Source organism: Pelophylax lessonae (assembly GCF_965119305.1).
Source record: "Pelophylax lessonae genome assembly, chromosome: 4".
Lineage (NCBI taxonomy): Eukaryota > Metazoa > Chordata > Amphibia > Anura > Ranidae > Pelophylax > Pelophylax lessonae.
This window is the reverse complement of record NC_138771.1, coordinates 305,847,041-305,863,750: the sequence shown is the minus strand read 5'-3', so window position 1 is coordinate 305,863,750 and position 16,710 is coordinate 305,847,041. Positions and strand designations below refer to the sequence as shown.

The following is a 16,710-nucleotide window of genomic DNA, read 5'->3' as shown; positions in this document are numbered from 1 at the left end:
GTTCAAGAGTGTGCAGAGTGCAGAGTTCAGGAGTGGGGCACATACAGAGTGCAGGGTTCAGGAGTGTGCTATGTACAGGGTGCAGGGTTCAGGAGTGTGCCACATACAGAGTGCAGAGTTCACGAGTGTGCTACATACAGAGTGCAGTGTACAAAGTGCAGGGTTCAGGAGTGCACAGTGTACAGAGTTCAAGAGTGTGCTATGTATAGAGTGCAGAATTCAGGAGTTCACTACTTTGCTACAGAATTCATAAGTATGCAGTGTACAGAGTGCAGGGTTCAGGAGCGGACTATGTACATAGTGCAGAATTCAGGAGTATGCAGTGTACAGCCTGCAGGGTGGTTCAGGAGTATGCAGTGTACAGAGTGCAGGGTTCAGAAGTACAGTGAAGAATTCAGGAGTTCGCTACTTCACGACAGAATTCAGGAGTGTGCAAGGTACAGAGTGTGGGGTTCAGGAGCGGGCTATGTGCAGAGTGCAGAATTCGGGAGTGTGGTACATATAGAGTGCAGAATTCAGGAGTGCGCAGTGTACAGATTTCGGAGTTCAGGAGTGGGCTATGTACAGAGTCCAGGGTTCAGGAGTATGCTACGTATAGAGTGCAGGGTTCAGGAGTGTGCTGAACCAAGCATCTCTGCTGTTCATTCTGATGGATCTTGGGAGTCTGTGCAGTTGTAAGATATGACACCCAGCATGTCTGGCAACTGACAGCTAAACAGGTAGCACTTAGCAGATCCATTGCTTTACATAATATGTGTTTACTAAGTAATGTTAGTATACAAAAATTATTTTTTGAGACTTGCTTTAGAATTCATATAGATTGCCGCACAAGCGTTTTTGAACAAGTTGTTTTAATTGTAGAAGGCCATAATCTTTTGGCCTATGCATTGAAAAGCAACAGGTTCACTTTACTGCCAACACAAGCGTTTTTGAACAAGTTGTTTTAATTGTAGAAGGCCATGATCCTTTGGCCTATGCATTCAAAAGCAACAGGTTCACTTTACTGCCTTCTTTTCCATCTGCACATAAATACCTTTCTTTCTACCCAGAGATGTGGTGGCTTTTTAATACACGGACTTCCAGAAAGGTACATAAATCCACACTTCTTGGGTAATTGAGTAAAAGTGACCCAGTGTAATTTTATGTATACCCGTTGCTTTGCCCTACATGGGTAAGGCACATATTCAACATATAAATACTGTAACTGTTATTAAGCTTTGTCTGCTCTGCTGTCTGGTTAGTTAAGTCATAGAGCTTTAAATATCCTTTGTCCTAAATTATGTACATATTTATGTAATTAATATAATGAATGAAAAACAGCAGTTAAAAAGAAATATAAATAAATAAAAAACAACTAAGGCTCCGTTCACATCTTAGCGTATGGATTACGGGCAGAACCGCCGCGGTTCCGCCCGCGATCCGGAGATTATTGCAAATCGCGGGACGCCCGTGCATTGCCCGTTGATTTGCAATAGACCCCCAAACGCTGAGCGATGTTGCCGCGATTTCCGCCTGCCGAATCGCGGTAACATCGCGCAAAAAAAATCGCGGGACGCAATACGATCCAAAGAAGCTCTTGTACTTTTTTGGTCGTAATGCGTCCCGCGTTTTTTTTTTGCGCGATGTTACCGCGATTCGGCAGGCGGAAATCGCGGCAACATCGCTCAGCGTTTGGGGGTCTATTGCAAATCAACGGGCAATGCACGGGCGTCCCGCGATTTGCAATAATCTCCGGATCGCGGGCGGAACCGCAGCGGTTCTGCCCGTGATCCATACGCTAAGATGTGAACGGAGCCTAAAATCGAATTATAAATACAATAAAATATAATTATTTATACTTATAAATAAATATAAATAGCATTATAGTTTCCTTTTAATCCCTTCCACATTCCAATACACATATGTCAATTACAAGGTCTTTGGGACTAATCCAGCCCACCAGACCTTGTCATGTGGCCCTCGCACCCAGTTTTGTAGCTGTAACATGGTTAAACTCCATCCCACCACCTCTGGCTCTCATCCTTAGCTCTCGCTCCCAGCTGTCACTTGTAAACAAAGAAGCCTTCTGTGTTTACAAAGGACAGCTTTGCTCAGTGGATCCCAGATCTAACAGATCCCTGCACGTCCTCAAAGCAGGGCATGACGGAGACAGAACTCCAGAGAGAGAAAGAGAGAGAGCGAGCAAGTGGAGGTACTAGAGCCATGACGGGTAGGAGTGAAAGATGAAAGAAAGCTTTGGGGGGGGGGGGGTTGGGGGTTGCACACCCTGCTCTCTGTACATAGCACACCCCCTGAGCTCTGCACTCTACATAACACACTCCTGAACTTTTCACTCTGTACGTAAGCGTAATCCTGAATTCTGTACTCTGTACTCTGTACGTAGTGCACCCCAGATACAACTGGCCCTTTGAGGGCAACCATACTGTGGCCTGTGATAAAATTGAGTTTGACACCCCCTATTCTATTACTTACTTTATGCCCCTAACATTTTTAAACTACACTCCTCCTATTAAGTCTTAAACTGTTTTTTCCCTTTACTGCATCTATTCTGCATACTATCCTCATCCTGTGCTTTGGGGCTTCTCTGCTCCTAAATCATGTAGGTCCCTCACCAGAACCACAAAGTACCAAGCTCCCAGCACAAAAAGAAAATGCTATTTATAGACAGATGCTCTCATGTTTTACTACTCTACCCTATTTAAATGGATACTCTTTTGATACTTTTAATTTTGAGGACCTCCAAGCAAGGTCTATTTTTGAGAGGCCGCAATCTGATTCTTTTGGTGGAATGTATGGTGTGGAAAGGAATAATACTTATAAAGGTTATAAATATTTTTATCTCATCAATACAAGAAGCTCACCAGTTACATAGTTACATATTTTCGGAGGTTGAAAAAAGACATCAGTCCATCTAGTTCAACCTATGAAGTGTGTGTGTGTTTGCTGTTAACCGTACATTGAATACCCCTGTATGTTGTGGTCTTTAAGGTGCCCATCTAATAGTTTTTTGAAACTATCGATGCTCCCTGCTGAAATGTTTCAACAACTAGTAGAAAGGGATCCCTTTGAATTGAATAGTAAATCTGTCACTAACTCCAGCCCTTCTAGAAACAACCTAAATAAATCTGAAAGGTGAGCCCTCACATGTCTGAAAATGAGAAAAGATATGGTAATACAGGAAGCAGATAAGGGTTGAGCGTTGGTAATCCTCTCTTCTGAGTAATACAGGCGGGAGGCTATGCGACAGTTAAGCGACACTTCCACATACCGTGCCTTAACCACTTGCCGACCGCCGCACGACTATCTATGTCGGCGGTCAGCCCCTCACAGGCAAACTGACGTAGGTCTACGTCGCTTCCTTGTGAGGGTCTAGGGAGCGAGCGCGCGCCCCCGGAGGCGCGCTCCCGCTCCCGCGTGGTCACGGACCCCCCCGCGCGTGTGACCGGCGGACCCGATGTCCGCCGGTCACTCTGCGATCGGCGGGGGAGAGGGAGAATGTGTAAACAAGCTGCCTGTCATTCTCCCCTGTGTATGAATGATGATCATACGGTTCTACTATGTAGAACCGTTGATCACCGTTCATACATCTGAAGCCACAGCCAATCACAGTAGAAAGCACGCCCCTAGGGACACACATAGCCCCTCCCTTTATAAAAAAGTTAACCCCTTCACTGCCAGTGTATTTTTACAGTAACAGTGCATATGTATAGCACTGATTACTGTAGAAATGTCACTGGTAACCCCAAAAGTGTCAAAAATGGCAGTCAAGGGTCCGATCTGTCCGCCGCAATGTCGCAGTACCGCAAAAAAATCGCAGATTGCCGCCATTACGCGTTAAAAAAAAAAAACAACAAAAATGACAAAAATCTTTCCCTATGTTAGTAAACGCGATAACTTTTGCGCAAACCAATCAAAATACGCTTTTTGCGATTTTTTACCAAACATAGGTAGCATAAAACAAATTGGCTGAAAATTTTAAAAAATTTTGTTTTTTACATTTTTTTTGGGGGAATTTCATATAAAAAAATGTGAAAAATATTGTTATTTTTGCAAAATTGACGCTCTTTTTTTGTTTATAGCGCATGATCAAAAAATCGCACAGGTGATCAAATACCACCAAAAGAAAGCTCTGTTTGTGGGAAAAAAAGGACGCCAAATTCGTTTAGATACAGCATGGCACGACCGCGCAATTGTCCGTTAAAGTCACGCAGTGCCGAATCGCAAAATACCCCCTGGTCAGGAAGGGGGTAAAATCTTCCGGGGCTTAAGTGGTTAAAGTCAGATCCCACCAAAATATTTCAACAACAACTATCTCAACATTTAGATGTGGGCAAGGAGATGGGAGTATTAACATCGAAGGTAGATGATTCCCTGATGGTGGAGTTTCCAGTTACTCCGGTATTTCACCACTTACCTAAAGTCCATAAGGATGAGATCCCTATCAAGAGACGACCGATTGTTGCAGGCATCGGCTCCCTGCTTGAGAAAACTTGGAGCATGGATGGATTGGTATCTGCAACCCTAGGTCAAAAGGCTTCCAGGCTATATTAGAGATACCGCTTATGTTCTATTACACACGCATGACATCCAGTGGCAGGAGGCCTTTTTTCTGGGCCTCTTTGGATGTCAAGTCCCTGTACTCATGTATTCCACATGACTTGGCACTTGAGGCTGTCCATTTTTACCTGCACAGCTATAGTACATATAGTGCAGAGCTAAAGGAATTTTTGGTTCTGTCTGTTTCATTTTTGTCACAGCATAATTATTTTATTTTTGATCAATTGTATTACTTGCAGGGCAAAGGAGCCTCTATGGGAGCCAATTTTTCACCTTCCCTGGCCAATTTGTACAATGGTTGATGGGAGGAACTGTTCTTGTTTTCTCATTCCAATCCTTATACAGAAGCCATCCAATGGTATGGCAAATTTATAGATGATCTCATATTGGTATGGGACAGTAGCATTGCGGACTTATCATTTTTCGTATCCTATGTTAATGATAACATCTTAATCTGGAGTTTAACCATGAAAGCCATGCTAACACCATCAACTATCTTAATGTCACATTGGTGGGTGATTACATCACAGGCAGTGTACAAACTTGCACCTTTCTGAAAGAGTGTGCTGGTAACTCTCTTTTCGCTACAAGCTGTCATCCTACACACATAATCCGATTGATAATTAATGGATGCAGGTTTTCCAGCAGATATACTGTGACACTTGGAAACATTCTATCCCCCAGTTTATTTTAGTCATCGAACCCTAAGAGCCGGTTCACACTACCGCGACCAGAAAGTCGCCCCATGAAGGAGCGACTTTTTAGCACGACTTTAGCCACGACTTTAGCGAGACTTGTGCACTACTTTGAAGAGACTTAAATGATAGGCGACTTTGTCTGTGGGGGAATGCCTGGGTAATCTTTTTCTTCTTCCTGGAAAGTCTGATCAGAGTCGCTTGAAAATAGATAAGGATCCGACTTAGAGGCGACTCCCATTGAAGTCTATGTGCACAAGTCGGATAGAGGTCGCCTTGAAGTAGTACAGGAACCTTTTCTGAAGTCGGAGCGACTTCAGTAGTGCATATTAAGATGGCATCTTTGTATCATTAAGGAATGTTGTTTAGATAGATAATAATTCAATATAATGTCTACTAGATGGGTGACAACATTTCACATTTTTTAAAACTTCCTTTCCCCAGAATGGGTCACATACCATGTGATTACTATCTATTGCTGCTTTTTTCTCTGTCCACTGATTAGACTTGATTTTATGTAATTGATTAATTGTTTTATTGTAGTAGCCACCTTTTAAATAAGGTGTGTAGTGTCTATATATGTTTGTCTTTCATTTGTAAAAAAATATGCTGTGATCAAGGCTTTGTGCCAAAACATGTAAGCGGTTTTTATCCACCTATATGTAGCAATAAAGATTATTCATTTTACTGGATTCTGGAGTTGCTGGCTACCCTTTCTTCTGAATACATGTTTTAACACTCTACCTATAACTAAAGAAAAAACAACTTGCTTGGAGTTACTCTGTATTAGCTAGAGATATTGTATATTACCAATGTCATACAGCTTTTTTATCAATTGTTGTTAATGTAGATCAAAGCTGAACTTACACAAGAAGAGATACAGCTGTTGCAGTATGTGATGGAAGCATATAGTAAGCATCGACTGCCGCAAGACTTGACTTCTAAATTGATAGTGAGTACAGTTAATTTACAATATTCTTTGGCAAACTGTGTTCTACTGGAATGGCCTAAACAAGGCCTGTCTGTTGTCATTATAACGTGATAAATTGACGAGATGCTTAAGACATTTGCAAAATAAAAGATAAAGATTATTGGAAAAATGAGTGCCATTTTCTAGTATCAGTAAATATATAATAAAAGATTCCGGTGTTGGTAAATGAATGTAAACAAGGGACGTGCGGTGGTGCGGTCAGTGGCTGGTGAGGCACTGGCTAGTATCAGAGCCAGATACAACCCCCACATTATTTTGTAAATAAACCCCCCCACATCACCATTTAGTCTGCGTTCACACTGGGGGCGGCTTCAAAGTCGCCCCCGACTCTGAAGACACCCGTGCAACGCGATTTCAGCGGGGCTTGCAAACGACTTCTCTAAAAGAAATCAATGCAAGTCGCCCCCAAAGTAGTGCAGGAACCTTTTTTCTAAGTCGGAGTCGGACTTAATTTGCTCCTATTAGAACGGTTCCATTGCACTGAATGGAGCACGACTTGTCAGGCGGCTAAAGCGTGATACACACTATCCAACTTTTGTGGTTAGATTTCCTTCAGATTTACCTTTTCTATGTAGTGCAAGGGCCTGCCAGATTGCATACAAATTGAAAGTGTTTAGGTTTGACCTCATATTATATTGTTTTGGTAAGTCTAAAGAAAAAAGTCTTCAGAACATCTTATAGTGTGTATGGCCCATTAGTCGCCTGACAAGTTGCCCCAGTGTGAACCCAGGCTTAGTTAATGAAACCCCCCACAGCGTAGCCGAGCGCTGTGAGATTAAAAATTTCATCTTCATCTTTAGCCAATTGGCTTACTCTTAAAAACCCACGCCTCAAGACGCAGGCAGTCAATCAGATTCCCCCAGACAAATAAGCGTCTGGTGGAAGGAATCTATTGGACAGCAGATTTTTATTTTTTATTTCTGCATTCTGTAACAGCCCTGTAAATGCTGAGATTTCACTGGTCAAGTACAGGGCTGTTACAGAATGCAGAAATAAATAATAAAAAAATACACTTGGTTCTATATAGCTACCAACAGTCGTGATTTTTTTAAAACAAGTACTTATGTTGGTTACATTAGTAAACTATGAGAACTAATGAAAGTGCCATATAGATAATAAAAGAATAGAACCTGAACCATTCTCTGATTATATAGATTATATATAGCACCTTCATTAGTTCTCATAGTTTACTCATTTAACCAGCAGGACTTGTTTTAGCTTACTTAAACGGCATTCAAACCACGCATGTGAGTTATTGCCACAAACAATAGATAGAGAGCAATGATTCCAGCACTAGACCATCTCTGTTACTCGAAACATGTAACCTGTAAAAAATTTTAAAGCGTCACCTATGGAGTCTTTTAACCACTTGCCGACCGCCGCAAGTACATTTACTGCGGCAGTCAGCCACTCCTGGGCTAAGCGACGTAGTACTACGCAGCTAGCACAGGAGCCTGTAGGGGACGAGCGCGCGCCGCCGGAGGCGTGCTCCCGCCCCCGCTCGTCCACAGGAATCTCCGCGCGTGTGACCGGCGGCTCCGATGTCCGCTGGCCACTCGCGATCTCCCGCAGGAGAGGGAGAAAGGCAGATGGCTAATGTAAACACAGCCATCTACCATTCTCCCTGATGTAAGTACAGAGGCTGTACGATCCTGCTATGTAGGATCGTATGTCTCTGTGGTTACATCACAAGCCACGCCCCCCCCACAGTTAGAATCACGCCCCTAGGGATACATTTAACCCACTGATCCCCAATAAAGTTAACCCCTTCCCTGCCAGTGTCATTTTTACAGTAACAGTGCATATTTATAGTACTGATTACTGTAGTAATGTCACTGGTACTCCCCAAAGTTTCAAAAATGTCAGTCAGGGGTCCGATCTGTCCGCCACAATGTCGCAGTCCCGCAAAAAAAATTGCAGATCGCCACCATTACTAGTTAAAAAAAAAAAAAACAATAAAAATGACATAAATCTTTCCCGTAGTTAGTAAACGCAATAACTTTTGCGCAAACCAATCAAAATACACTTATTGCGATTTTTTTTACCAAAAATATGAAGCAGAAAACAAATTGGCCTAAAATTTAAAAAAAAATTGATTTTTACATTTTTTTTTGAGAATTTAATATAAAAAAATGTGAAAAATATTGTTATTTTTTCAAAATTGTCGCTCTTTTTTTGTTTATAGCGCAAAAAATAAAAATCACACAGGTGATCAAATACCACCAAAAGAAAGCTCTGTTTATGGGAAAAAAAGGACGTCAATTTCGTTTGGGTACAGCGTTGCACGATCACGCAATTGTCCGTTAAATTCACGCAGTGCCAAATCGCAAAATAGGGCCTGGTCTTTGAGCAGCCAAATCTTCCGGGGCTTAAGTGGTTAAGTACTAAAGTTTGGCGCCATTCCACAAGTGTGCGTAATTTTAAAGCATGTTAGGTATTTATTTGCTCGGGGTTACAATATCTTTCACATTGTACAAAAAAATTGGGCTAACAGTTTTTTTTCAAAGAAAATGTGTTTGAAAAATTGCTGCACAAATAGCATGTAACATAAAAAGTTGCAACGCCCACCATTTTATTCCCTAGGGTCTGCTAGAAAAAAAAAAAAATTTATATATATATATATATATATATATATATATATATATACAGTATATAATATTTGGGGGTACTGAATAATTTTCTAGCAAAAAAAAATGATGATTTTTACAAGTAGGAGAGAAGTGTCAGAATTGGCCTGGGTGGCAAGCTGTTAATTTCCATAAGTAATTAATATACAAATAATTATTATATATTGTTTAAGGTAATTTACTATATTTTTAAAAACTGTACTCAAGCAGGTGACTTAATGGACAAATTACTGAAGTTTGAAGTTATAACTTCAAACCAATAATCTCACAGTAAATAGATAAATAATAAATCATTATGTTATAACATATAGCATAATAATATATTTTGCTTGATTAAAAAAGTAGCTTTTCAGCATCAGCAGATTCTCCCTCTTAACTGTGTGAGAAAAACATGGGATTATGAGTAAACCTTATACCCATAAACCCATGGTTTTTACTTGTAGTTAAGAGGGCTGGGCTGGAAGGGAGCATGTCTTTTAGACACATGCCCCCTTCTTTGACACTGCAGTGAGAGGAGAGCCTCCACTGCAGCATTTTTATTGGACAGCTTTGACAAATGGTGCATTACCATTGGTTCAAGGCTCCAAGCTGTCCATTGAACTCAGTACCTCTGACAAGACTTCAGAGGGACTGTGAGCTCATCCTCTCAGTCTGCTGCAAACAGCGTGTGCCAGCTTGTATTTAAACTGGTCGCCTTGTATGTAGCTTCTGACAGGCTGCAGAAGGAGCCCCGTATCTCCTGAAACATAGGTACTAGGACTTCAGCTACCTACCCCCCAAATTTGGGGTCTCTGTGACCCCAGGTTGCCAAGCTACGGCCATCGAAGCTCAATGCCTCACCTGCTTCCCTTGACTGCAGGTCCCTACTGTAAACACCTAATGGCTGGAAACATGCAGTACCAACCAATAGAGTCACAACGTCTGGCCAGCCTATGGCATCTGTAATAGTAAACCTGTGATTCTTGGAAAGATATCTTGCCTGCCACGGCACCCAGACATCTTAGAGATGATCATAGATTGCAGACATTTAACCTGCATAAAAGCTAATCCTGCCTGTACTCTGGACCTAAATAAGTGTGATATTGCTTCACATCACAATGTGAGCCTTAGCAATAAAGTCACTGTTAACACTGTAAAAATCCTAGGTTGGAGGTAGGAGAATAAAAAAAAAAAAAGAATGTTTCTGTCATTACACACAACTGGATGATTACATTAAATATGCATCCTATATCTCAGACGTATTGTAAAAGAAGTAAAATGGCGGCTAATTGCCCCCCCCCCCCCTCAGTTTCAGTTAGATAATTGCATTTTTCCAAATAGTAATATATAAGGTTCAATAGTTTGAAGCGGTGAAACATGGTGGTGGTTCCTTACAAGTTTGGGGCTGCAGTTCTGCAAATGGGGTTGGAGATTTGGTCAGGATCAAAGATGTCCTTGATGCTGAGAAATAGGCAGATACTTATCCATCATGCCATACCATCAGGGAAGCATGTGATTGGTCCTAAATTTATTCTGCAGCAGGACAACAACTTTATCATGCAATGTCATTAAGAACTATATAACCTACCTGCTAAGTTCCTTCAAAAATTGTGTGCAAGTGTACCTAGATGAATTTATGCTATTTTGAAGACAAGGGTGGTCACACCAAATATTGATTTGATGTGTATTTCTCTTCTGTTCATCTACTTTCCATTTTGTTAATTGATAAAAATAAGCTTATTACACTATTATTTATGATAGCTTCTTAATTTACAAAAAATGTCCACGCCTGTCTAAAACTTTTGGACAGTACTATATATATATATATATATATATATATATATATATACACATATATTTATATAGTTTGTTTTACTAGACATTAACACATGGCACACCCCAATAGACCTGCACTGGAGCACACCACTATGCACAACTTTTGCGCTGTGGTTTGCTGCATTAAAAAAGGGTGCAGGTCTGGTTTTTTTCATTGCTGTGTTGGCAGCCCATTCTTGATGAACTAGTTGCCTTAATAAGCACACATTGATGTGCAAAACACTGCAACAGAACAACATCCATGTGAAGGGGCCTTAAAGCGGAGTTCCAGCCTGGGGGGAAAAACAAATTTAAAGTCAGCAGCTACAAGTACTGTAGCTGCTGACTTTTAATATAAGAACACTTACCTAACATCATTTTAGAAATGCTGGTAGCTTTGCTTGCCACTGAGCTTAAAGCAAAACTTTACCTCTAACCACTTGATAAAAAAAAGGAACATACTTTCCACATTAATAATTCTGCTACCAAAACAGTGCGTGCTGTAAATTGCCTCCAGCATTGCTCCTGTTTCTTTTTGCCGGAGGCTGCCATTTTGCTGAAGCCCAAAGCCCCAGCCGTAAATCATAAAGCTGAACTAAACCCATCCATTTACCAGTTTCAAAAAACAGTTTGATTTGATTGTGTCCTCAATCAAACTGTCAAACCATCAAATGGCTGGCGCCATAGCTGATTACATGTGCAGAACCATGGCAGTTGCAGTTCAAACAGAAGCAGGTTCCTTGGCTGTAAAGGATAGGAGTGTTTCTGATTTAAGGATGTCAGCAGATTGGCCTCTACAACTTCGGCAGTGCCTAAAAATGGAGAGCAACTGAGCATGTGCAGAGCAGGGTGAGACAGTCTATTACTGCATTTTAAACAGTATAGGCACTTATTTTTAATTGTTTTACATAGCTATACCTGCAAAATGGGCCAGCCCGAAGTGATCTAGCAGGACTTCATTTTCTGACTAAAGTTCCACTTTAAGTGGTCACTATAACAACATATAAACAATAAGTTCAGCAGTATGAGATAACTGATATATTGCTGATAACAGTCTGCATACTTACATAATTATTCGATAACCTACTGTTATGGCTGAACCTGGGCCAGTCTGACTTGCAGGTAGTGTTGGAGCTTGGAACTTGTTGCTACCTCCCACCCCCCATACATTTGTAATTGGTTTCCTCATCAAGAAAAAGGAATGTGCAGGAGACAGGAAGCATTGCCAGGCTCCATTTTAATCATGTTTTAATTAGTCTGTTCAACAAGTGTCCTCAAAATGAGGCCAAGAAAAAAATAAATGTAACTAAACCTTTTTTCTAGTTTTGGATAGAGAATGGAATGGTTAGAACACCTTTCAGGTTTTATTGCTTTCTTTGACCCAAAGGAAAGATTTGGTCTCACTTTTGATCTTGATTTAAGCCCTAATTTACCAATTTCGACACTTTTTGAAATAGTCTATGGGGTTGATTTACTAAAGGCAAATAGGCTGTTCATTTTGCAATGGAATTATTTCAAAGGCATTTGCTTCATAGCTTAGAGAATGTGGTGAAATCTCATTTTACAGAGAAACTCCATGCACATGCAAGGAAAATTAAAAAAAAAAAAAAAAACAAGTTTTGCTTTTACATGATTGGATGATGGAAGTCAACAAGCTTCAGCTCTATCACTAAGCTCTGGGAAAATTCCCAAAGTGAAAAGCCTATTTGAAGTTTAGTAAATCAACCTCAGAGTCTCTTTTGCAAAAAAAAAAAAAAAGAAATGTTTCTTATAAATAAATAATCCCTATGCCGTACTGAATGGTACTATATTACTGATGTTCACAGTCAATATAATATTAGTGCTCACATTGTAGATATTTTCTGTGGAACATGTCTCTGTTGTCAGCTCATGCACTTTTTAAGGCAAGTTACAACATTTCTTGGAGGTCACAAAGATAATGATCAAAGATAGATCTATAAAACAGATGCATATCAGACTTGGTGTACACAGGGCAGGGACACTATAAATGTCTTTTTTCCAAGTACGGCATGTATGGCAGCCGGTGATAAGATCTGCAATCTCATTGTGATCTGAAGATAAACACATCTTCAAGAATTTAATTTTCAAGGTTTCTTCATACAATGAGGTTTGCAGAGAGGGAAGGAAAAAGGTTGGAGTAACATTCAAACCTACAGTATAAGAATACAATATAAATGTTATCACATTTTATTTGCTGTTAACATAAAATGGGGACTTTTTTTTCTGTGTATGTATTACATAAATTATTATTTCCCACAGGAAAACTTGAGCACAGATGACAACTTTATTTTCCTGACAACTATGGCTACAAGCCATGTTCAGATTTTGGTGGAATTTACAAAGAAAATTCCAGGTAATTATATTTATAATTTACCATCTATAAAAAAAATAGATTTTCCTCATCCCAGGCAAAAAGTCAACACATTTGTGCTTATAATCTATGATGTGAAAGTTATACAGTATTTAGATACAGCTTTCATTAAAACGTTTACATGACCAACTGAGAGAAGACTTAAAGCCCAACTCTGTGAAACTTGAAAATTATCCCTTTCAATAGGGCTGTGCCCATACTGCAAGGAGTAGAAAAATTCACTTACTTGGACCTCCACCACCCCCCCCCCCCTACACTCCAATGGTGGACTGTCCCCTGCGTCATTACGTCTAATGCAGAACTTTGGACTGCATACAAGTTTGTCAGAACCTCTCTTATTTGATTTCTTTTGGTCTGTTAAAAGTACCAATCAATGAGCTTTGTTATATCTGTTCGATAAGTGCAAAAATACTTGTTGATTCTGCCAAAACATTCTGTGAGCTGGTAACTTTCTGTGCCTGTATTGCACTCTTAACAGTTCCATTTTCCCATCTATAGGACTATAGAACTTCCCCAACCTTTATGTTATTAAAATATAAGTTCACCTTTCCTAGCATGTTACATGGTACACCCGAATTCAGGGTGTAACATGTTACTGATACAACAGTCCCCGCACCAAACCCACTCCCCGAGCCGTGCAGGCCTGCTTACACCACTGTGTCATTTATTCACAGAGTTCTGTGAATGGGGGAGCTACAACTACCCACTGCGGCTGACAGCCTGTAGTTCTCAATGAACTACCAGGACACTGATGAGCTCTTTAGGTAGTTCATTGATACTTCTTGTCATTCAGTAACTGCCAGCCTGTACGAGGTATGAGCAGACAACTACACTGACAGTCTACAGGAGCCTGAGATTGCACCTGTGATCTGCTGATCGTGAGTGCAATGCCTTACAGACTCCTAATAAAATAAATAATAAATGCAATTTTTTTACCTGCAAAAGCATATGCATTTATTTTTTTACAAAGGTGAACTTATCCTTTAAGAAGAGAAGAGGGGGGGGGGGGTTTGGTAGTACGGTCCTATGGTGATCACGCTGCTTTTCCATAGGTTTGATGATTAACCACTTAAGCCCCGGAGGATTTTCCTGCTAAAAGACCAGGGGGTATTTTGCGATTCGGCACTGCGTGACTTTAACGGACAATTGCGCGGTCGTGCGACGCTGTACCTAAACGAATTTGACGTCCTTTTTTTCCCACAAACAGAGCTTTCTTTTGGTGGTATTTGATCACCTGTGCGATTTTTTGATCACGCGCTATAAACAAAAAAAGAGCGACAATTTTGCAAAAATAGCAATATTTTTCACATTTTTTTATATGAAATTCCCCAAAAAAAAAAGTAAAAATCAAAATTTTTTAACATTTTTGGCCAATTTGTTTTATCCTACCTATGTTTGGTAAAAAAAATCGCAAAAAGCGTATTTTGATTGGTTTGCGCAAAAGTTATTGCGTTTACTAACAAAGGGAAAGATTTTTGTCATTTTTGTTGTTTTTTTTTTTAACGCGTAATGGCGGCGATCTGCGATTTTTTTTGCGGTACTGCGACATTGCGGCGGACAGATCGGACCCTTGACTGACATTTTTGACACTTTTGGGGTTACCAGTGACATTTCTACAGTAATCAGTGCTATACATATGCACTGTTACTGTAAAAATACACTGGCAGTGAAGGGGTTAACTTTATTTGGGAGGGAGGGGCTGTGTGTGTCCCTAGGGGCGTGATTCTTACTGTGATTGGCTGTGGCTCTAGCTGTAAGGACACTGATCAACGGATCTACATACTAGATCCGAGTAATCAGTGTCTTTACAGCGATGAGAATGACAGGCAGCTTGTTTACACAAGCTGCCTGACATTCTCCCTCTTCCCCCGACGATCGGCGAGTGGCCGGCGGACATCGGGTCCGCTGGTCACACGCGCGGGGGGGTGCGTGACCGCGCGGGAGCGGGAGCGCGCCTCCGCGGGCGCGCGCTCGCTCCCCAGACCCTCCCAGGCTAGTGACGTTAATTAACGTCACTCTGCCTGGCAGGGGCTGACCGCCGCAGTAAATCTACTTGTGGCGGTCGGCAAGCAGTTAAGCATCGTCACCCTAGGACAGGAAGTGTGTTGTTGGCAGAATCATTTGCTAAAAATAAAGGAAAAATGACTGAAAAAACCCCAGTTCCTGTTCCAGAGGCAATGAGTAAAGGCCCGTACACACGTAGCGATTGTCGGCCGTAAATATTCGGCCACCGTCCGATCGGCCGATTGTCGGCTTGTTAGTATGATGCTTCCGACAACCGACTGCGACTTTTCGGCCGAACAGAATCTGCTGTGCATGCTTTAAAATTTTTGTTGGCCAACACCAGGACAGCCAATTGTTCCTCGGTACAGAATTCGGCCGACAAACAGCAGATGAGCAAGACTGGGCATGCTCAGAGAAGAAAAAACACGGAAAGTTAACCATCACATGACATCACTTCTGCAGTCGGTTGTTGTTGGCCGACAAAATTCGTGTGCAGTCTTTTGCAGTTTTCAACCTACACGACAGCCCTGGACAAAAGACGGCCGATCGTTCGGCCGACAATCGGTGCGTGTGTACAGGCCTTAAGGAAGCAGGAAATTAGTAAGAGGAGATTTCTCCAATTTAAGAAGATTTGAACAGTTGTCTCTGAACAGGTATCCTCATTATAGTGTTTCTCCTCATCTTTTTTTACTATGACACCTGATGAATGTTATATTTCCCATTAATTTTTGTTTTAGTAACAATGATCTAATCCTTCTCCACTCTATGCAAAACTATAAAACTTGATTTACGCCATTAATTGTGTGTGAAAATGTAGGCAATTGTTGAACTGCAGTTTATCTGATGACCTAAAGGTGGTGCTGTGCATTGCTATAAGCTGGAAGGAGACCATTGGAGACTAATTTGTCCTCTAATATGGGCTCCAGGCAGCCATTTTTTTGGTGGTTGTCATTTCCTACTGGATGCTGAAAATCCTTGAGATTTGGGAGCCATCTTGACACAGAAGTGCCTCAATAGGGTTAGGGCTCTGCTGGTTAGGGAGAGAGTAGGAGCAGTGTTAGGAAGAAGTACCTAATGAGGAGGGAAAGTGTAGATTTCCCCTTTACAAGGTGTCTCTTCTGCCAGCTTCCTAGAACTGCAAGGACTTTGGGGATCACTGGGTGACCCAGTAACCTGATACGTAATCCAGGAAAGTGCTGCTTAGGCCAATGTGAGTTTATATGGTCTGTAAATTAATGTTGTATCACTATTGAAAAAGTGCTATGCTGGTAAACATTACCTTTTCTGCCTGAAGATCTGTATAATCTGCAATATATGTATCGGTAGTGCCATCGCTGTAAACTACCTTATTTCTGTGATCATTTCAATTCGTCAACATTATATATTATTCATGTATATTTTATATAGGTTTTCAAACATTAGATCATGAAGATCAGATTGCTCTCCTGAAAGGATCTGCAGTTGAAGCTATGTTTCTTCGTTCTGCTGAGCTCTTCAACAAGAAGTTGCTTGATAGTCACACAGATGTCCTTGAAGAGAGAATTCGGAATAGTGGTAAGATCAGACTGTGGAAAGTAATTTTTTCACATGCCTCAAAAATTATTAATTGTATCTGGATTCAGTAGACTTGTTTGATGACAGTGATAACAA

At 40.9% G+C, this 16,710-nt stretch overlaps 1 protein-coding gene across 2 annotated transcripts in view; it reads left to right on the top strand.

Moving 5' to 3' along the window:
• NR1H4 (nuclear receptor subfamily 1 group H member 4) overlaps positions 1 to 16,710 on the top strand; it is a 150,558-nt gene that overhangs the window by 107,876 nt on the left and 25,972 nt on the right. For both annotated transcript variants that reach the window (XM_082254748.1, XM_082254749.1), the window contains 3 exons: positions 6,103 to 6,204; positions 12,945 to 13,038; positions 16,468 to 16,614. In XM_082254748.1, the coding sequence (XP_082110874.1) occupies positions 6,103 to 6,204; positions 12,945 to 13,038; positions 16,468 to 16,614 (343 nt within the window). The remainder of the gene's footprint in view (positions 1 to 6,102; positions 6,205 to 12,944; positions 13,039 to 16,467; positions 16,615 to 16,710) is intronic.